Source organism: Pezoporus flaviventris, unplaced genomic scaffold (assembly GCF_033815535.1).
Source record: "Pezoporus flaviventris isolate CSIRO_AGI_PZ_B2104156 unplaced genomic scaffold, CSIRO_AGI_Pfla_v1 ptg000015l, whole genome shotgun sequence".
In the NCBI taxonomy this organism is placed as follows: Eukaryota; Metazoa; Chordata; class Aves; order Psittaciformes; family Psittacidae; genus Pezoporus; species Pezoporus flaviventris.
Window position 1 is genome coordinate 11064702 of NW_026892563.1, and position 22914 is coordinate 11087615.

At 37.6% G+C, this 22914-nt stretch overlaps 1 protein-coding gene across 11 annotated transcripts in view; it reads right to left on the bottom strand.

The window, feature by feature from the left end:
- CASK (calcium/calmodulin dependent serine protein kinase) overlaps positions 1-22914 on the bottom strand; it is a 200847-nt gene that overhangs the window by 147082 nt on the left and 30851 nt on the right. For all 11 annotated transcript variants that reach the window (XM_061453412.1, XM_061453411.1, XM_061453409.1 and 8 more), the window contains one exon: positions 3124-3236. In XM_061453412.1, coding sequence (XP_061309396.1) covers positions 3124-3236 — 113 coding nt within the window. The remainder of the gene's footprint in view (positions 1-3123; positions 3237-22914) is intronic.

The window sequence follows — 22914 nt, forward strand, 5'->3', positions numbered from 1 at the left end:
TCTGACTTGAAACATTGTGTCAAACAGTTTCAACTCAACTTTTTTAAGCATAGTCATGTTACACTTAATGCTCTCGCTGTATAGTATTAAAACTATATTGCCCACAGATTACATGTAGACTGCTGCTACTAATACCACAGAATCACATAGGTTAGAAAGAACGTCCAGAGGTTATCTTTTCCATACTTTTGCTCAAAGCAGGTCAAAGTACACAAGGCAATTCAGAGCCTCGTGCATCCCAGTTCTGAGCATCTGAGGATTCTGTCCATAGTCTCTCTATACAACCTGCAGCAGTTTTACCATTCACAGGGTGATTTCTTTTTTTCTTGTCTCTAGTTGGAATTTTCCATGTTACAACTTGTCCACATGGGTTCTTGTCTTTTCAGTGTGCACCGATACGCAGAGTTTGGCTCCATCTGCTCTGTACCCTTCTATTAAGTAGTTGAAGACAGCACTAAATTTCACCTTAGCTTCTCAAGGCTAGACAAAGCCACTTCTCTCAGTCCATCTCTGCTGGACTCATGTCAGTACAGCATTGTTTTTCCTGTACTGGGGAACTAAGACTGCACACAATGCTCCAGATGCGGTCTCCCAAGGGATGCACAGAGAAAACGATCATTTCCTCTGACTTTCTGGCTACACTTCTGCAACAGTATGCTATGCAGTTGTCTGCCTTTGCCACAAGAGTACACTGCTGACAAATATAAAGATGAAGTTATTGCCCATAAACACATGTTATCTCATATGGGCACTTCTAAATGAAAGCACTCAAGAACAAAGAACTCGTCATAAATATGGAGGCATATTGGGCCCTTTACCACTCAGCACTCTACATATTTGTGAAATTAATGGAAGGAACTGTCATTAGCTACCTCTCATGCAGGATGTCCTGCTCTCCCACTCCTGTGCCTCAGAGAAAGACTGGAGGTGGAAAGTTGTACAAAGATAACAGATGGCAAAACTCTGAGGTAAAGAATGTTCCTAAGAATCAATCTTACCATTCCATTCCATTCCATTCCAACTTACACTTTAACACAACTAACAAATACAGCTTCCTCCCAGGTAAGTTATGTAACATTTATTTTATGCAATTGCCATCATCATCAGGGTCTGTAGTGATAGGGCAAGGGGTAATGGGTTTAAACTTAAACAGGAGAAGTTCAGGTATATAAGATATAAAGAAGTTCTTTACTGTGAGGGAGGTGAGGCACTGGAACAGGTTGCCCAAAGAAGCAGTAAATGCTCCATCCCTGGCAGTGTTCAAGGCCAGGCTGGACAGAGCCTTGAGCAACATGGTGTAGGGCAAGGCATCCCTGTCCATGGCAGGGAGGTTGGAACTGGATGATCTGAAGGTCCTTTCCAACAAAATACATTCCATGATTCTATATGATTCTATGATCATGGCTGCCTACCAATGTTTTTAAGGAATGCCATATCGAAATACGCAAAAAAAAAAACCACCAAAACCCCAGCCAAACTAGAACCTAGGGGACAAAAAAAAAAAGACAGAGGAAAACAGAAGGAAAGCCACAAAATAAACAGCACACAAGTTGGAAAGAGTTTGTGAAAAACAGATTCAGATTCTTATGCAGAGTTAAGAACTTGCTTCACATTCATTTATATATTTATGTGTCTTAATATTACACATCTAACGCCTAACAATTCAAAACCTTAAAAAAAAAAAAAAATAACCAAACAAAACCCCAACCACAATCCATCATCACAACCAAAACAAAAAACCTCTAAACGGAAAAGGTGTTTATGATCTGTTAACTCAGTGACAGGCTACCTTGAATTACAATGCTATCAATATAGCACAAGTGGATTCCAAAAAAAAAAACCACCCCAAATTCTTAGTATACTCCTAAGTCTTTACACCCAGGCAGCAAATGCAAACCATCAATGGCTATCCTTCCATTTTTCAGTGACTATATTATTATTATTGCCTTCTCTTTTCCTCCTGATGAGTCCTTTCTCTTTTATCTACTATTTCTCCCTCTCAACAATTCTTTCATGGCCCACAAATTACTCTCATGGAGCAAGGAAAGCTATATTCCACTAGAGATAGGAAAGTGTTACTAGCATCAGTAGTTAAGATAGGGCCCAAAGAAAGACTACAATATGGACAGAACTTCTTTAAGAGATATCAAATCATTTTGGTAAAAATACACTAACTCCAAATGCAGTATTGATATAACCTGTCAAAACTTCAATGCAGCTACACACAAGCTGAATATTACAGAAAGTGCTGCTCATACTTGGTTGGAGGTCTAGGAAAAACAAACTAGCAATGGCATTATAAGATTTAAAGTTTGAAGTAAGACTTGTGAGTTACTTTGTAAATAAAACTAGGTACTGTTTTCTATAATTACCAACAAAAGCCATCAGCCCTTTTATGCTGCTGAACCTGGGACCAAGTCGTAAAGACTTGGATGGCACAAGGGGAATCCTCAGAAACCATTATTGTACAAAGGAATATGATCTCCAGAAAAAAATACACTGGACATGGAATACACAATGATTGTTATTCAGTTACCATGCTCTTTCCGATAGAGTGCAAAAGAAGCACTTTAAGCACACAGGGGTTGCATATTCAACTTAGAAAAACAGGCTTTTATTTACACTGTAGCTTCTGCAGCATTGTTTTAAAATCCTGGCTATATGAAAAATGTATAGTTTTTTATATCATTTTATACATCTGAATTGCAAGTCTTCGCTCATTTTGTAGCAAACGACTTGCTAAATTTGCACCAATTAAAACAAAACTGATGTGTTCTTGCTTTATTTCCTTTATATGCTTTTTTTGTTTCAGAATTTGTGTTTTGTTTCAGAAATTCTCATTCTTAAAAAAAAAAAAAAAAGAATCCAAACAGAAATAGCAATGGCTTAGCATTAGTATAGACCTTCTATTATTTCCAGTATTTATTATTGCAACTGAACAGCCATAGGAAGTACTAAAGATTAGAAATGCATGCAACTAAGTTGAATTTGCAATATAAGATCTTGCTTTAAAGCTTCTACAAGATATAAACCAGAAAGGATCTTAACAAAGCACACAAACATGTAAGAGTTTGACCAAAAAAAAAAAATCTGTCTGCTTAGAACTTGTTTGCTTGTTCTTACCTTCTGTGCTTAATCCAGGACTTGAAGTGAATTTTGCTACATCGACAATCTTTACAGCGAACTGTTGCCCTGTTTCCCTGTTGATACATCGCCGCACAACACTGAATGGACCCCTGGAACACACACAAACAGAAAACAGCAATATATAACCCATTCTCTTGTGTTGAGCTACAGTTCCATTACTCCTAAGCAAAGTTTAGATTCCAACATTCAAGTGTAGTAGTTCCACGGAAGCTTATACCTCTCATGCTTGCTGCTCATTAAAATGTAAAATTAATAGTTTTAACTACAGACCAGTATAAGGAACACTAAATGAGTTTTGCATTTTCCTATATTAAAGACATACTCTGACACTTTAGAAACCCTGTTCTCTTAGAAACCTTGTGTAGCACACTGACATTATTACTAAAAGTGTGCTTTATTTTGATACATAATCCAGATAGGGGAGGGGATGGGGGGAACTCAAACCCAAACAAGAGAAGAAAATAAAAAAAAAAACAAAACCCAGCAACACCTCCAAAGAAGAGGTTAAAGTTTAGAAATTACTATTTCAAACAACTGAAAGGTTATTCCTTCTAAACAATTATAAGAGAATAGTTGAGCCATTCTGTTTGGTTTCATTTGTTTGTTTTAAACAAACTAGGTTTATTCTGAGCTCATTTGACATCAGTGGATATAAACAGCCTCCATAACAATATTTCAAGATTACACAAAAATTTACAACCTCTCATCTGTGGCACTTAAGAATCCTGACAGAGTTACAGATAAAAAGACTTATTAAAATTAATTCAGACAGGTGTTAGTACTGCACTCAAGTAATAAATTATGAATGAAATCACATTTGCCAAAACATGGTTAGGACAATGTCAGCCTTTTAAAAATCATGACCACCTATACATTTTTGTAAGCTTCCTTTAGAAGATTATTTAAGCTCTTGGTGCCTTGCCTAAAATATGGACACTTCCATCCAATATTAAAGAACAAACAATACAATGAGATAACTATGGTCAAACTTTCAAACATGAAAAAATTAATAGGCCATGAAAACAGAATAGGATTGCTTCAAGACTGCAATAATTGCAGCAAATCAAGCCTTTTTTACTGCTACTTATTTAATGACTGACAAGATAGTTCTGAAGAAATCCGTCCTGCAGTCTTCTCAAAAAGATGTAAGGGAAAATTTGATGGAAAGAGCCTTTGTTCAGAAATTTATTTGTTAAGTTAACATTCACCTTGCTGAGTGAAATAAATGCTTAAATATAGCTTAAAAGACAAATTCTTCTATTCAACCTGTGATCAGAAAGTTAGCTTACAGGTTTCTGAGCAATAAGATTACAAAGCAACACAATTCTTGAAATAAAAGATTCCCGGCAAAGGGAGAAACGTCCCCCTGAGGGCCCTTAAAAACATTTATGACTGGCTTTTGGTATTCCTTTATATACCAGATGATACAAATATGTAACTCAGCACACTACCAAACCTGTACTCCCATAGCTAAAAACCAATTCCTGTATTCCTTTAATAACAGACTTGCAAAGATTTCTATAAACTGGATCATTTCTGACACAAAACATGAATACCAAAACCAGGCAACGAATCACAGTCTAAACATTCACAAACAAGGAAAATACTTACTAGCACAGCTATATACATGCGAATTATGCTGTTGTGCTCAAACAGAACTAACTATACAAGAAAACACATGTTTTTTTCCTCTTCCCTTGCTCCTAACATGCACTGAAATACCCTCTAAATCCACACTCCACTGTTATCAGTATCAGGCCTTTTACCAACAGCTACCACAGATATTTCAAAAAGATGTTCAGTCAATACTCTAATACTTAGAAACTCGCACCTGTAAATGCAAAACGTTCAACTAACTTCATTTGGCACTAGAAAGACTACAGCTATTGACTTGTAATCCTCCCCTTCACATTTCAGAAAGTAATAATTTATTAAAAAGTCCCATTTTACATAGATCAGTGTCACCTGCTTATCCCAAGTCTGTTTACTCCTTTAGCATCTGCCAAAGTAAAATTGCTTTAAAATGGTATAAACACATTTACATTATGGTAATTTGGAAATAAGTTACTAGAAACTAAATGTGTTTCATTAAAATGATTCTTTTCATTCTCATTGCTTTTTTCCCCACACAAAGCCTTTCTGAAGACATTAAATAAAACACTTCTAATATAATCTGATACCGAATGGTAGATCACTAGAATATAGGGACACCTTTCAAGACCATATCCTTACTTATAGGTAGACCCCTGACTTCTACTCATTCACTCAAACTCCATGAATATAAATATGTTTTGCTGTTGACCAAGCTACTTCTAGATTTCCCAGTTTCCTCAAGTCTGGGCTGGACAGCCTGCCCAGCCATCTGAATATGCATACATACTTAGAGCAGATAAGCAGAGATAGCTGGAGGAACCATAAATCAAAAAAGAGCATATGAGCTGCAGCTCCAAGAGAGATCACACTTGTGGTCATCCCTCCCTTCTTTTAACCATTACTTCTTTTTTCTTTGCATTATATATTAACCCTAACCCAAGTGATCTGCTTCCTGAATATTAAGTCTGGGACAAAAAAAAATTAAGTATCTTACCCAGTTCCATAAGAGAGAGAGGGTACAAAAAACATCTGTACAGTCTCAACTTTTATGGCATATTGAAACTTAGCTATAGTTTTAACAGAGCCTTCTCAGTTGAGGAATGCAAAGACTCTTTAAGTAAATCAAAAGTGTTTCAAAGCAGAGAAAGTAAGAATTCAGTGACACCCACAACAAACTGATTTTATTATCAAAATATAGCAATTTAGAGTTTCATACAGAAATGAAAAGATTTTTAAACATAACCTGAAGATTCAGCTATTTACAAGCCTTAGACTCCCAACTTTCTCAAAACAAGCTCTCTCATATTAAAGCCACAGACAGTTTCAAAATCAATGACAACAGCAGCACAATAAAGGCTTGAATTTTCCAAGGGCAAGACTTCTGAGGAGTGGCTGATGTCACTTGGTTTGTTCAGCCTGGAGTAGAGAAGGCTGATGGGTGACCCGACCGCAGTCTTCCTCAAGTGGGGTGGTGGAGGGGGAAGTAGTCTGGTGACCAGTGATAGAACTTGAGCAGATGGAATGAAGCCGCATCAGGAGAGGTTCAGGCTGGACATTAGGAAAATATTAACACAAAATATTTATTACCCTTCACTGAGAGGGTATTCAGTCACTAGAACAGATTCCCCAGGGACTCTGTTGGTCACAGCACCAACCCTGTCAATGTTCAAAGAACCTCTGGATAATGCTCTTAGTCATATGATTAAGTTTTAAGTAGTCCTGCGAGGAGAAGGGAGTTTGACTTGATGGTGCCATTGAGAGAGGACCCATAAAAGATCCTTATGGATGCCTTCCAACTCGAGATATTCTGTCATTCTGTGATTTTAGAACACTCATGACAGGTGCACTCATCAATTAAGCAGACACCATTGCCTCCACATGCTAAGTAGCAGAAAAGAACTTTTAAATAAATAGTTTGCAGTTAGTTTTTTTTTACTTTTTCCTCACAGCTGCAATGACACACAGCAATTTTACAAACAAAGTTTTAATAGCCCATGGTGATACTGTCTAATCTGAGTCGCAAAACAAAAGTCCACGCTTCCTAACACAGTAGTTTCAAACCTTATTTGGAATTCAAATAACAGAAGTCTTTCAGGCCACCCTCAGTCTCAGCAGTAAAATCACACTCTTCCCAGTCAAGAAAAGGACTACAATATTTCATCTTTCTAATAAGACAAGGAGCTATTCAACAGTTGTGTCTGCCACTAGGGAAACATATATCATCTCAAAATGACAATTTCTATAGCCCATTTTACTAACCCTGCAGCTCAAATTATACAGCTCTAAAATACAGAGGTAATGTAGACAGGGGAAGGGACAATTGTAACATGAGATACAGACCTTCAAAACTGTTATAGACAGATCAGACTGACTATTTCTTTATTTATTAAAACAGAGGAACCAAGTTAAGCTGCATAGTAAGACTTCACCTTGTAAGTCATATAAACTAGAACTATAACGTTACGTGGTTTATATTTTGTTTCTCTCTGTGCTACCTTTGACAAACATTCCTGCTGATACATGCAAATCTTTGGTTTCAGACCTCCTGCCTCCCCACAAGCTTTCAAAATCTTTCACTGTGGTTTACATGCACACAACAGACTACAACAGCTCAAAACATGAGAATCATAAAAAAAAAATGCAAGTAGTAAGGACAGATTTTTTTTTTCACTGATATTTTGTCAACATTGGTAGAGTGCATTCCAGCACCTACAATCCTTTGAGTCCCACCTGCAATGTGTATGAGAAAGCAAAATGTATTTGCTTAAACTGAAGTTGAAATGTATGCTGACTTAGGCTGTCTACTGCAACTGGAAATAAAAGTATAACACCACATTATTAAGTTGTTGTTTACAGGTAGGCCGTAAAAAAAGTGGATAGGAATGCTGAAGAGGGGCCTTACAGCCACTTCTTTTCATGCTTCCAAAATCTGAATAAGCCGGGCAGGTTTATAACCTGATATAACCTTAACTTTATTGAAACTATTTTATGGTGATTAGCTTTACTGTCTAGCACAGAACAATTAATTTTATATCAGCTAGAGGCCAACTTGAAGAAAATCAATTCTATTACTCCCTCTTTGAGAAGTATATCACTTAAAGAATAAAATCCTAAAAATTTGAGACCATCAAAGCCCTTTTTATAATCTCTTTCACTTTAGATTATTTTACTTAGTGTATGCCATTATGGCTTCAAGGGTAAGTACCTGTCCTGGGTTCAGCAGTAGCAGTCATTTTTCTCCTTCTTGGTAGCTGGTGCAGGGCAGTGCTTTGACTTTCGGCCTGGGAACAGAGCTGATAACACTGATGTTTTGGTCTGGCCAAGGACTTTGTGAGCCTCATGCTCTGCCAGGGAGGAGGGGGAGCCGGGAGGAAGCAGAGACAGGACACCTGACCCAAACTGACCAAAGAGGTATTCCATACCACAGCACATCATGCCCAGAATGTAACTGGGAGCTACCCAGAAGGGCTGCGACTGCGGGGTTGGAGGAGGTATGGGTCAGAGCTTGGTCGGGCTGGGGGGGCGAGTTATTGGTTGGCTGGTGGTGAGATGTTATTTCCTTGTTATTTCCTTTATCATTGTTACTATTGGTGGTAGCAGCAGTGATCTGTGTTATACCTTAGTTACTGAACTGTTCTTATCTCAACCTGTGGGAGTTGCATTCTTTTTGATTCTCCTCTCCGTCCCTCTGGGAGTAGGGGGAGGGAAAGAAAGGGGGGGAGTGAGTGAACGAGCTGCCTGACTGGGTTTAAACCACGACAGTACCATAAGCCAATATTTTGCAAACTGATTTTTTTTACAGTAGAATCTTGTTATTTTATCTGCGTGTTGTGCACTCCAAACCATGTTTGGAGAGAGCCTTAGGTGACATGGTTTAGTGTGAGGGGTCCCTGCCCATGGCAGGGGGGTTGGAACTAGATGATTTTAAGGTACTTTCCAACCCTAACTATTCTATGATTCTATACTGGTATGCATGAATGAGAACTGGTTGTGATTAAAACATACCTTGCTGATTCTTAACAAGCACAAATACCTGCAACCAGTAGTGAGAGCCTCTTCCCTTCCCATGTCTGGAATGTACTGAACTGATTTGTGGGAATAGAGTTTCCACTAAAGGATACTATAAAGACAATCAGAAGCTTATGCTTCAGAACCCCAAAATTTAAGATTATAAGTAATCCATATGTCAGATGACCAAGAATTTGCTCAACATCTCTCCCAAACAAATTAGAATTTTCTGAGCAACTTGGTATAAACCAATGCATTTTGGCTCTCAAATTCAGTTTCATTGTTAAAAAAAAAAGAACAAAAACAGAAAACCAGAAACAACCAAACACACAAAAGCAATCCCCCCAAAAAGAAACAAACATTTTGTCAGTGAAACCAAGAACACTGAACAACATTTCCTCCAACGAACAGAGTGCTCCCTTAAAAATGGCCTTCCATTTAGAAGTAAAAGGCCTCTGATTCTCCTTTTCCATAAGAAAACAAATTAAGAACTTGAAACATGCAATACAGGTCTTAAAGTAAGATATAGATTTTCTTTTGTAATGATTTTGTAAATAACAAAATAACTGGAGAAAGGCTACTGAACAAGTTGGTAAGATTCGAATGAAACATTTAAAACCAGTAAACTAATGTGAATAGAAGACTGGAAATGGCAGCTATTTTTTAAATAACAGCATTTAAAGAATTTAAAAATACTAGCCAGGTGATAAAACATGTTTTATAAATTATTGTTACAATTTAAAAATATTCAACTACTGTCTGTTTTAAAGGCTTAGGCAAGCTTTTATGCATAGGAACAAAAGAACCATCAGGGAAAACACCTGTCAAAAATCCTAGACAAAAATCCTTAAACTTCATTTATTCAATGGGGGGTGGGGTGTGACGATGGGGAAACATGCTTTAAAAAACATAGTCATACCAATGCAGTACACTATAGGAGTTAATGAGACATCCGGAGCGACCTTAGCACTCACAGACTTTCTACTGTAGACCTCATTGCAACTCCAGTCAGCAGTGTCTGCTAGTGTGGACCAGACACCCAGTCATGGTCCTCCTTCCAACCTACTGCCCTACCAGCAGCATTCCCCTCCTTGCAGTATTATCAGAACTCCACGTTTTCAGTCCTGCTCAAAGCCTTATCTGACCAAGGCTTTGAGGCCTTATTTCTCCCCAAGAAAGCTTTAGGGTATGCTTAGAATTTATGCAACATACTGAGAAAATACTTGCTTTCAATTTCAAGATTTTATCCTATAATTCAGAAGCTTGTTTACATGCTTTTGTAACTATAAAAGCAAAACACTCGCAGAAGGAGATCTCTTCTGCTATCCTGTCTTCCCTATCTTCAGTCTGCAAGAGGGATAAGCTATCCAGCTATCCTTACCTGATCTGTAATAATTTGTATCAACAGAATTGGTAAATTGTGGCTTGATTATTCTTATCAAGGAAAAGAGCAAGAATGAGTTTATCAGTCATTCTACATTTTAATATATGAGGTATTTACCAAATCTCTTAGGCATGTATATGCTATAAACAGATATTGGTATATAAAAATATCTTTAATTTATCTTTAGTTTGTAAACAACTCATTTTGTGTTGACTGACTGGGATATTGAGGGGATGGGAAAGGAAGAACATTGAGACAAGATACTTACTAGATTCTCTATTCTATTGCCATGAAATAAAAACTTCAGCACAAGTCAAAACCAACATTCTTCACATGCAAGCTATTCAGAAAATATTTTCATGTTCACATATACTACAACACCCTTAATTTTCAGAATTCCATAATTATCTGTTAACACTGACCTTATCCTTGTAAACTCTACCATCTTATTCATAGACTCATGGAAGAACTTAGGTTGAAGGGTACTTCTAAAGGGACATGCTTAACAAATTTTGCAGGACGTCCACTTCTGCTATCAAAAATGATACTGCCATGTTACCTAATTTTCTGAATACAACCACTTAAAAAAAATCATCCACCTCAGCATACAGGTAAGCAAATTCTGCTTTCAATAAATATTCTAGTAATAGACTTTACAGCCTTGAAAGAGTTGGTCCAAAAGCTGCAGCCATAGCAAATATAGTAATGGCAAGGGTACTCTCCCCCTGGTTCACCTTCAGGTAGGTAAGAATTTACGTCTCATGCAAGAAGTGATTTTGCGCAGGTGGAGAACAGTAATCAAAGCACAAAACCTACTTCTTGAACAGGAGAGGGGAAAGCTTTGTTCACTGATAAATTCCCACTGGAAATACTTCAATAAAATTATGGAATCAAAATCCACAGAATTTTAGTTTTATTCTGCAACACTTCACAGAAAAATATAACACACCAGCAGCTGAATCAAGAGCACCAGTTCAAGTGTTCAGAAAAAATTATGCTGTTCTCCTAACAGATACTTTAATATCTGAAGAAATCTTTTGCCCCTGTTTTTTTGTGAAGAAAGACCTATCAGACAAAATCAGCAGGCAGTAAAGGAAATCTGAAAAAAAATAATTGTAAAACTACGTTAGGTAGGAAATCATTCAACAGTGAGAAGAAAAGCAGCAAGAATGAGCAAATATGTTCAAAAAAAGTACTGCAATCACAGGAACAAAAGGGAGTATATTAAAAACAACAGCTTCGCCTCCAAAACAAAAGCGTGTCTTCAGTCTCGTCAGCTAGAGACAATGACCATTACTTTTCTCTTTCCCCATTCAGACAATCTTTTCATCCCATTCACATCTTAACACAGCCTTGTTCCATCTTAGGCTGTGTCTTCACCAGCATTTCTTCAGCAGCAGCACTGGCCAAACCAGCAACCCTTCCAGATATTATGTTGCTCTGAAACAGCTTTGGCATGGTTATGCTGAACCAAATCAAAGCAGCAGCAAAAACGACTGAAATACTCCACGCAAACAGCTTCTCCCACTTTTTACTGCACTACTTTTCATCTAGAGCACATGCTTGATTTTGCTTAAAGCAAAGCTATGCAAAAGAGCTCTGTCAAGACAGACAAAAGCATGAACAAACAGCTAGGACACAGGTTGAGCTTAAACAGTACTGCTGCTAAAAGTGAATCATCTCAGACCACAAGGATTTTTCATATGGTCCTACAGCCACCTGTAGGACCTGCACTAATACAGAATATATGCATTCATGAAATGAAGCAAAGGAACTCATCTAACTGAGAAAGTCTCAGGTAGATCCCTATATAGCTGGCTCCACTGTGCATAGTTTATTTTGCAACTACAAGTGCTTTCCATAACACATAGCACACAGAGCAAGAAGAGAAAGAAGGACAGGAATATGTCATCCACCACTGTTGCCAAAATATCCTTCATGAGGTTACACCCTCAGCTGAATTATCCTGCATTAAGCACTCCCTACTCCTCTCCCTCTTGCACTGCGATTCAATTTTAAATTTCCACTTTAAGATTATTAATTTCCCCTATCAGTCCTGCTAAAAAAACTGAGCTTACATTTCACTGACAGAAGGGTTTTCTCATTTCTTCGAATACATCACCACTAATTCAGCTGCCCCAACACTACTGTGTTACAAAAACCGTAAGTTTGCTACATGTTCATGACAATAGAGAAAGGCACACTTGACTTTCATGGGCCACTACAGAAGTGGAGAAGAAACTTAACATTTTAAATGGAAATAGCCTCATTTAAATACTGTTATTATGTCTGTGATAACATATAACGGTTCCTCAAAATTGAAAATTCATCACCTTTATAGTGTAATATATGCAAATGGTTCAGAGATTCTTTGAGGGTTTCTCTCTCCCCCATGTGACTAACAATAAAACTCACATTTAGTTTGCTACCACTACACAATAGTTGAGTCTTAAACTTGAAAGACAGCAATGGCCAAACCCCCTAGTGTTTTTAAGATACACACATATACTAGAAATCAGTATCTCCCATAAAACCAATACCTTAATCTAACCAGAATTTATTTTGGTAATCAGTTTGATCAAAAACTGCTTCCTGCATTGCTCAATATTGAAATTTTGCTTTTAAAATAAACAAATATATAAATCTCAGTTCAGTTCACCTGTCACTTAAAATCGTAGCCTCAAGGGTATTTCTATGTGCATACCAATTCACAAGACCCTCTGGAACCCAAAAAGGAAACCAGAGGTTACTGAGGTAGCCTCTGCGAGAGGTTACCTCAGCAAGAGAGACCAATTTTCTAAGTGAGAAAGTTTGCCACTGTAGTCCTGATCCATAAAGCTATATTATCCAAAGAATCTTGATTCAGACAGACAGCTTCCTATACTTCTTATAGGAGTTTGGCCTCTGAGCTGCCAAACACCTTCACGTGTTAGGAAACCAAAAACTATCCTGAAAAGAAGGTCTGTTTTGTGTGTTTCAAAAGTATGCAGATCAGTATCAAATTTCATAAATTCTCATCAAGATCATGTATGAAGTGAAGGAAAAAATAAATACTTGAGGTTTTCTTTTAAAGATGTTGGAAGACTTCCAATATTTCAGAAGCAGAATTTATTACTCAAATCATTAGCCTTTAGGGTGGTTCATAACATTTTAAATTACGGAAGGATTATGGCATTTATTAAGAACGTTCAGCTAAATATTGGGAAAAAAATTCCTGGTTATGGTATTTATAAAAGGTTGTTGAATTCTCTCTCCAGGGGAGAAATGAATTAATTCTGACCTCTTGAAATCTGAAGCTTTCAACTACGCACAGGAATGAAAAATCTGACACATGACATCTACCTAGATCTCTTAAGTTTCTGAACAGTAGTTCTTTGCATTATTATATATTTAATGCATGCAAACTACTGTTTAAAGTCATGGTGTGTTTTTGTTGTGAGGTTTTTTTTTGGTTTTGAAGTAGAAATTGCATTTCAACAGCCTAGATATCTCTATGAGAAAAACACTTCTCTATACCATTTGTACTAGTTCAGCCTTTCTCTAAACTTTAAGCAAGTTGTGTTTTAGTAATTTATTTAGAAACATTATCTCTCTTGCTAACTTCAGAAACTAAAGATATCTTGAAAAAAGCTAATGCAGCTACAAGAAAAAGCTTTAAAACTAAACAGAGCTATTCACCTTACTAAGTATTTGGAAGGTATATTGTTATATAAGTATAGTAGGAAAACTAACCACTCTTGTTTGTAAAAGCATCAAATACCGTAAGTATCTAAACATGAAATACCAGCTTCCTTTAAACATCTGCTCATGAATTTTAAATTCTTTTTTTTTTAATTTATTTTATTCAAGGACCGACTAGTGAAATGAGACAGACAAGCAGCACTGGGGGTCCAAGATTAGATCTCAGTTTGTTTCCTTATGATACTCTCACTCCAAGACAAAAAACAGTCAAAGTTTCAGTTATATCACTCAATTAAAATCAAAGCAGAAGTGAATTCAACTGCAGTGATAAATGCTGTGGCCCCTGATTAAAACCACAGAATTAAAGTAATTCCCTAAATTACTGTCTCAGAGCTACCTATGCACTGATGTTCTCAAAAAATACAACCCAAAACAATGGAGTGACACTGGTAAAAGTCCTAAAAAATAAATAGGAGACTATTCAGTAAGAAACTTGCTGCTGCTTATTTGAGGCATTCCCAAGGTTAGCTTGCTTTGGCTGCCACAAGTAGATGGTGGCAGCTGCTACTGCTGTCACCGTAACGGAGCCCAGCAGTAGAAATGCAGCTTCCAGCTTTGTTCTAGGCTATACGCACATGAAGGAGTAAACACATAGCCACACCAACTGCCCTCTCTTTAGAAGAAAAAAAATTAAAGTAGAGAATTTAGCTACTGCTGTGGTTTGAATGATGGTACATTCTTGGAGCTACAAAGAATCCTAAGTATTCAAACAGAGAGGCTACAAATTTGAACAAAACTACAATTTGAAACTGCCAATTGTTTCTGGACTAAATGTATGAACACGTGCTATGGAACCCTACCATAGCACCCTCCTGCTTTATACTAGGAATTACATTGTAAATTTAAATCTAACCATATTTTTAGATTAATTAAGGCTATACAAAACAGAACCAGAAGTTAACTGTTAGAAAAAGCACATTCAGGAAAAGTGAATGAGGAGAAAGGCACTGGCAGTTGAGAATGGCGGAGAGGGAAATGGGAAGAAAAAAATCAAATTATCATACTGTTTTTTCTTCATTATGCTTCTCTAGACACCTCTCTTGCCTCTTTTGGGAAATCACCACAACTAGGTGTCTTTTTGAAGTGCCTGTGTAATAACTCATGCCACATAAAGAATTAACATGAAGAATGTGAGGTCTACATGAAAGTTCAGGGCCACAGTCTCATTTGGTTCACAGAAACATGATGAGTTGCCTCACTGAACTGAAGCGCTCTAATGTGTGGGTACAAAGCTTTAGAAAGAACAGGTTGGCAGAGTAATGAAGGGGAGTTGTTCTTTATGTAAGAGATAAGCTTTACATATGGAATTTTGCCTTGAGACTGATGAGGAGTGAGGTGAGAAACTATAGGTCAAGATTAGGAATCAATCAACACAGGAGACACTGTGGTGGGTTTCTGCTACTGATTGCCTGGTCAGGAAAATGCAAAATCATAGAATGATTTGGGTTGAAAGGGACCTTTAAAGATGATCTAGAGTCCACACCCCTACCACAGCAGAGAGGTCTTTCACTAGATCAGGTTGATCAAAGCCCCATCCAACCTGGTCTTCAACACCTTCACTTCTCCAGGTAACCTCATCATAAAGAAATTCTACCACCCTCATCATAAAGAAATTCTTCTCTGATCATTTTCCTGTCTCTCCTCTGGACTCCAACAGTCTTACTTGTGCTGGGTACACCAAAATTGGATGCAGTACTCCAGGTGAGGTCCTGTGAAAGCAGAGTAGAGGGGGAGAACTATCTCATTTGACCTGCTGGCCACACCTGACTGGCTTTCTGGCTTGCCAGTGTACACCGCTGGTTCACATCCAGTTTTTTGTCCACAAGTATCCCCAAACCCTCCTCCGCAGGGCTGCTCTCAATCCATTTACCTTCCAGTCTGGACTGATACCAGCAATTACCATGACTTGGGTGGAGGACCTTGAACATGGCCTTTGTTGAACTTCAGGTGGGTTGCACAAGGCTACTCCTCAAGCCTGCCAAAGTCCTTCTGGAGAGCATCCCTTCAGTCTAGGGTATTAATTGTATCACTCAGCTTGGTATTACGTGCAAACTTGCCGAGTGTGCATTTAATCCCACTATCTATGTAATCAATGAAGATATTAAGTAGTACCCATGCCAGTATGGACTGTTGCAGGACACTACTCATTACTGGTTTTCACTTAAGACATTGAGCTATACCATATATAACTCTTTGGTCACAACCATCCAGCCAATTCATTATCCCTCTACCAGTCCGTCCATCAAAACCATATCTCTCCAATATAGAGGCAAAAATGTTGTGGGGAACTGTATCAAAGGCCTTAGCAGTAGTCTAAGTAGATGCCATGCATAGCCCTTCCTTTGTCTGCTGACACAATCACTCCGTTGTAGAAAGCCACATCAGTCAGGCATGACTTGCCCTTGGTAAAGCCATGTTGGCTCTTTCTGATCACCTCCCTGCTTTCCATGTTTTGACATGTCCTCCAGGAGGTCTTTTTCAGAAAAACTGGAAGAAGCCTCATGTTTACAGAACTTGGTCCTCATGACGGACACCCTGACATCTGCTGCAGGGACAAAGCAGCAAAGTGCATGCAATCCAGGAGGTTTCTGGAGTACACTGATGGCAAGTTCCTGACACACAGGGTTAAGGAACCAGTGAGGGGGAAAAACCTCACAAACAATGTTGGAGGCAGCCTTTGCTACAGGACCATGAGATAGTGTAATTCAGAATCCCAAAAGAAAGGAGCAAGGCATAAAGTGGCATCACAATCCTAGATTTTAGCAGAGAAATGAGAGCAGGGGAGATACTTTTTGTAGCTTACCAGAACACCTAGCCAGGCATACGGAAATAATAATAATTAAAAATAAAATAAAAAAAAAAAGGATGTTGGCAAATACAGAACTACAAAAGAAATAACTGATATCAGAAAGCAGCTTTGACATCCTGCAATACCAGAATTACAAGGAATTTTAATCAAGCTGTTTTTGTTTTAGTCATTTAGGTACAAAATCTATTTGTTCAGATAACTGTGAGAGTAAGAGTTTTGCTCATAACCCAGCTGTATATCCTAGTTTCCAACGTCCTTTAGTGTGTGTGGCATCCCCAGATGAACTCTTACAATTATGGCTTCATTAGGAGCTTAACAATACCCCTGCAAACTAACTTTATTGGCTGATAGTACTAAACTAAGTTTCACATTCAAATGAACATGTGGCAACATATTTAAAGCAGTGATTCCTACATACCATGAGGAATTAATATACCCGATTCCCTGGCAAAACAGCTATAATATTCAAAACTCACTCCAAACAATAGCAATTTCAAAGAGATACCCAAACTGGATATAGCCTTTCCAGGAAGTTTTATTTGAGGTAGCTGAATGGGTACATCACTAATAATATAAATTAGCATAGAGACACGATATACACACATCCATGTATGTACACAAACACACAGTTAAACTGCAGTATGCCAAAGCAGTTCCAATACATGTTCAAGTAAAATCTTTTGCAAGCACTTTTGAAATCTAGTTTTCTCCTTGGAAAATGAAGTGCGTATGAGACTGCCTTAGTGAGCCATCATTACATAACTCAGATTATTCTGCTGTATTTAATTCTACCGGAGTTCTTATTCTAAAATGCTCAAGTATGCAAGCTAACCCATGCTCATAATAGACAGTTACCAGATAAAAGCTGTTTTATTCTGGGGGGGGGGGGAAGTGCTTGATAAAAGCATCATTCTAAGTTTTAAATTTTCAGTTCCATCCACTCTTTTATAAAATGCAGATAACTGGGGTATAAACTTATACTACCTTAAAGTTACATATTTTAATTGTTGTAGCACACCAGTACAAAACCATCTTAGGTCAACCATGAGGCAAATGCCAAAGAATTTAAGACCTGATATTAAATTTGATAGTCTTCAGAAATATTTATCACCAATCTAGTTGCAGATTAGACAACAATTTAATCCATCCTGTAAAAAAATGTATCTGAGCAAAACTTACAGATCTTAGTTTGCTGAAAGACAGAAAAGTGCCTGTCTATGGAGCACCTGATGATTTAGCTTCACAGAATAGCAAAAACCAGTTCAGCAGGATTGACTTTGATACCTTATCAGCTTGTCAACTGCTAAAACAGCTAATGAAGACATTTTATGTTCTTTACTTTTGCACCTATTAGCTAAAATCTGTGCATTAGTACAAACAGAAAAACAAGGATCGAAATGTTCTTGTTTCTTCAGGAAAGTTAAAAAAATTAAATCCCAATGAAACGGTAAACTCAGTGCATCACTGAAATATACGGCTCCTCCTGGCAATTACTGCTGTGCAATTCTAAAGAATCATTGTCTTTAGCTCAAAGAAAACCCCACTTCTACAAATTGCAAACTAAACAGCAACATAAGGAGCCCATTCCAGTTTTGTGAAGTCTATATTCACAACGTACAAAAAAAAAACTTACTTTATTGTATTTTAGTCAAGTGCAGGCTTGGATTTTTTATTAGAATGCACAGTTATGTTCCATCTCCTTTCTTTCCCTATCCGTCTTTCCCATCTATTGAAAAAGGTTTAGCTTCAGATCACAATCTTACAAAAGACAATCCTACACAAATATTTTAATCGATGTTTTTATGCTGTGCAACAGATCTTTATCTAGGAACATGAATTTAAGTTCAAAAGAAATAAATAATTCCTCTACAGATAGCAGAATACATTTGGAATATTTTTATCAGCTGACACTTCTTTAAATCCATGGACCAGAATTTAAAAAATGAATAAAATTATCTGAGTATCACAGAAGTCTCATTTCTGAAGTCCTTACAGAAAAGGTATGCTAAGGTCTTTGACAATCAAGTCTCTTTCTAAGTTGATACGTGTACATATTCACAAGAGAACACTGTAGGTACGCAATGATACCCGGTATTCATGTTCCCTCTTGCTAGGTAAACCCTTGGTACCAGTTACAGAAGAAAATCACAGGGGACATTCCTCCTTCACCTCTTGATTCTTCAGGAGGTGTGTGTGAAATGTAGAGCTACAGAAGTTTACCATCTACCAATATGACACAGGAGAATCCCCACATTTTTCTTGAGATATTTCTCTAAAAACCCCCAAACATTTTAAAAAGCACATCATAATCTGCCTAAATTAAGTTTCCAACTGCTCTACTGAGAGCAAATAAGACCACTTTGGAGGAAGAAAACATTTATTGAGTTTTTAATTCAGAATTTAAGCAGTCCTGTGATACCAACAGAGAAAAAAGCTAGCTCCCATGCTTTCATGTACACTGGGAAAGAAATATGGATAACACAAATTTACCAATAAAGAGAAAATCCCCTTTCTCAGAGCATTCTACTCTTCTACTCTTTGCAAAAGTTATATTGAATGCTATAAAAACAAGTAGAGCTGCCTATGTAGCAATTATGACCTGCTCAGACATTCTTCATATTAGGAGAACTTCATAACAAGCTCTTAAAATTCTTCTTCCCTGCACAGTTTGACAGAACCATGACGATTCTTCTGTTATCCACTCTGCAGCATTCTCTAGAAATCTTTAGACAAAGGTCCTTCAGTAATCAACTAATGTTGCCTTATTCATGGAGGCACTTAGCAAGGGCTACAGTTTCAGTATATGGTTTTCACATATATTCTACATATTTTAAGTATAATAAAAACAAATTCTCCCTAAAAGCTAAACAATAAAAAAAGTGAAAATGAGAAAAAGAATTAGTCACAGGTAATTAGCTACAGTTCCTGGAAATGTTTTAATTTCAATTTTAAGCTGACTTGCTTGTCTTTACACAGAGCACCTTTGCATCTTGAGGTCAACACAGGCCACACCAAAGTGGCTGAACATTACACTGTGACTGAACGACAAAGTTAAATAGTCTTCACAATTCAATATAAAGTGCAAAATCTTTTACCTTGTATCTGAACAGAAGTCTTTCAAGACTGGCTGCTTTCCCAACAACCTTCCTTCCCAAGTGCAACCAGAGAGCAGGTCAGACAGATTGTAGGAGCAACAGTCTACCAATCGATGTCTAACCACCTTGTACAACCATCCTGCCAAACACATATGGGATATGTATAATTAAATGCTGGGCATCCTAAGTCTCTGCCTATACTGCTGTTTGACAGCTCTTCACGCTAGTCCCATACATAGATATTACAACAGGGCACCTCCTTAAGGCAGGAACAAGTTGAGAGATTCAAGCTAGCTGTGAAAGTCAAATTCTCTAGCACATAATTATTCTCCTTCTTCACCAATTATATCTTCCACACTTGTATTCATTGCTCTGCCAAGAAACAAGGGTTAAAAAAAAACAACCCAACTGATGAAGTTGCAAATCTTCACAGTTCAAAAAATTATCAACAAGTTCCACGTGAACTAATGCTTACAGAATATCCAGTTCGTTCCTCTCTGGAAAACATCAATCAGTTTTGTGTTGCTTCTGGTGCTTTAAATTTCTTACAGGCAATCTAGGTCATTTTCACACATAAAAGATATTTTTTTTTTTTTTAAGATTTTTTGAACCCTTGAAAACCTCTTTCCAGGTTCTGCATGTATCTGCAGCTTTATTACTACACCTTGCCTCTACAACCACCTCTCTGCTGAGGCTGAGAACTGGCTTTTGCAAAGCACCATTCAATACTAAATATTAATAAAGTGATTTATGGCCAAAGTGTATCTAGCAAATTAGCTATCCAGAAATTAAAACAAAAAGGTTATTCCTGGATAGCTAATGTAATTAGCACAGTTGAGAATGGTAATGCTTATATATGACTTTGTACTACAATATTTATCTAAACTAAAAAATACACTCCATATTGTATTAAACGATTTTGTACATCAGAGTTTAGACTTTTCTAGGTGCTTCTTTGCACTTAAAATACAGATAAGTGCTTTCACTTTATTTGAAAGCGTATTTCCTGCCCTCAATGCAAATAACAAACAGAACACACACACGAAAAAAAAAACCAAAACCAAAAACCCACTTATAACCACTGTAATACATACCTTACTGTAATTTAAATGTAAATTAGGTAACATCTTGGGTCAAAACCAAATAGCACCAGTTAAAATAACCTATTACTTAACATTAATTTGCAGCACAAGCAGACAAATGTGCACCTCATTTGCACACAAGCAGATTATTTTGGCAAGACTTCAATAACTCTTTCCTGTGCTCTACTGCACCTCTGGACCTTTTTCAAGAGCAGAAAAGTTGGGGAGACACCAAAAGTGACTAACTGCCACCTGGACTATGGCTTGATGATTGCTTTAAAATGAACCATTACGCAGGTAGTCACCAAATGAGGAAATCCTGTTCTTCCAGGCATGTACTTCTGCCAGGTTCTTTGTACTAGCCATGGCAATTGTGTGGCCACAGGAGTCAGACGGATAAGAAATGTACCTAGCGAAAAACAGCTCATCAGAAGAACTGGGCTTAGACGGGTTGGTTTTCAGTTATTTTCTAGTCACTGGAAGGATCACCTTTTTCAGAAATAGATGTTACTTCTATCAGCTTGAAATAAAACAACTGAAGCATAACTCAAGTGCTTGTCAATGTTTAAGAACAAAATATTGCTAGCAGAACCAGACAGGTCTTAAAAGAATCCTATTTACAAAACAGGCTTGGCTTCTCTTTTATACTGATACTCTTCTATTTTGCACAAACCAAAATTACAGCTGCTATCACTAAGATTCCTCCAGACAGAAACTTAAATATAAAAGTAAAGCTAAGATCCCACTTGTATGAAAGCAAAATTGACATTCCATTATTTTCTTTTTGTCAAAAACTAATTCATTTTTGCCTAAAGTTTAACTGCAAAGAATTAACCTATCATTCAAAACTATTTTGGATCAGTTGAGAAATCACACAATACAAACCACTCAAACAAAACCCTTTTGCTGTTCCTACAGACTACTAAACCAGTAATGAAATCTTAATATGCTTTTGTATGCAATCAGATGACCATAAAAAAAAGCTCTCTAAAACCTGTATAACACTCTCAATTTGACCACCCACACTGCACTTCTGTAAATATGCAAGTTTAGAAGTTATTTTAGACATAACACCTACCTGAAATAACCTTGCAAGTCACATGCCAAATGTGACAAAAGCAAAATAATTTTAGGTGAGCAGCATTTGGTCAAGCTTCCAATATATATCACCATTTAAATAAGTTTCCTGAATGATCTCCACAAAAACCTTCTTTTAAAGAAGCTACTATTTGAAACAAACCAATGTTACTTCCCACAAATTTCAGAATACCTGCATTTTCTGCATTTGTTTCCACATTTGCTTTTAATTATAAAATGTACTTAGCATGTTGGAAGGTATCTCTGGATGTCATCTGGTCCAAGCCTCCTGCTTAGACAGGGCCACCTACAGCGTATTACCCAGGACTTTGTCCAGGTGGATTTTGAATATCTGCAAGGATGGTGACTCTAAAACCACCCTGGGCAACCTGTGCCAGTGCTCAGTCACCCTCACAGTAAAAGAAGCATTTCCTCACATTCAGACAGAGCTGCTGTGTTTCAGATTGTGCCTACAGTCTCTCATCCTGTCACTGGGCACTGCTGAAAAGAGATTGGCTCTGTTTTATTTGCACCCTCCCTTTAGGTATCTGTACACATCAATGAGAACCCTCCTGAGCTTTCTCCTCTCTGCCTGATCAGTCCCAGCTATCTCAGCCTTTCCTCACAGGAGAGGTGCCCATCATCTTAGCTGTGGCCTGTTGCTGGACTCCTCCTAGTACTTCCATGTCTCTCCTACTGGGGAGCCCAAAAGTGGATCCAGCACTCTAGGTGTGGCCTCACCAGTGCAGAGTAGGGGAACTGGGGAGCTGGCAACGCTCCTAAGGAAGCAATCCGGGATACTTTTTTTCAGCAAGGGAACATTGCGGTCTCAAGTTCAACTTGGTGTTCACCAGGACCACCACAGAGCCTTTTCTGCAAAGGTGTTTTCCAGCTGGTCAACCCCTAGCGTGTGCAATAGTCCCTACCTTTAAATGGTAGTAGTTGGATATTTGAATCAGGACAAGATGACATCCTTCA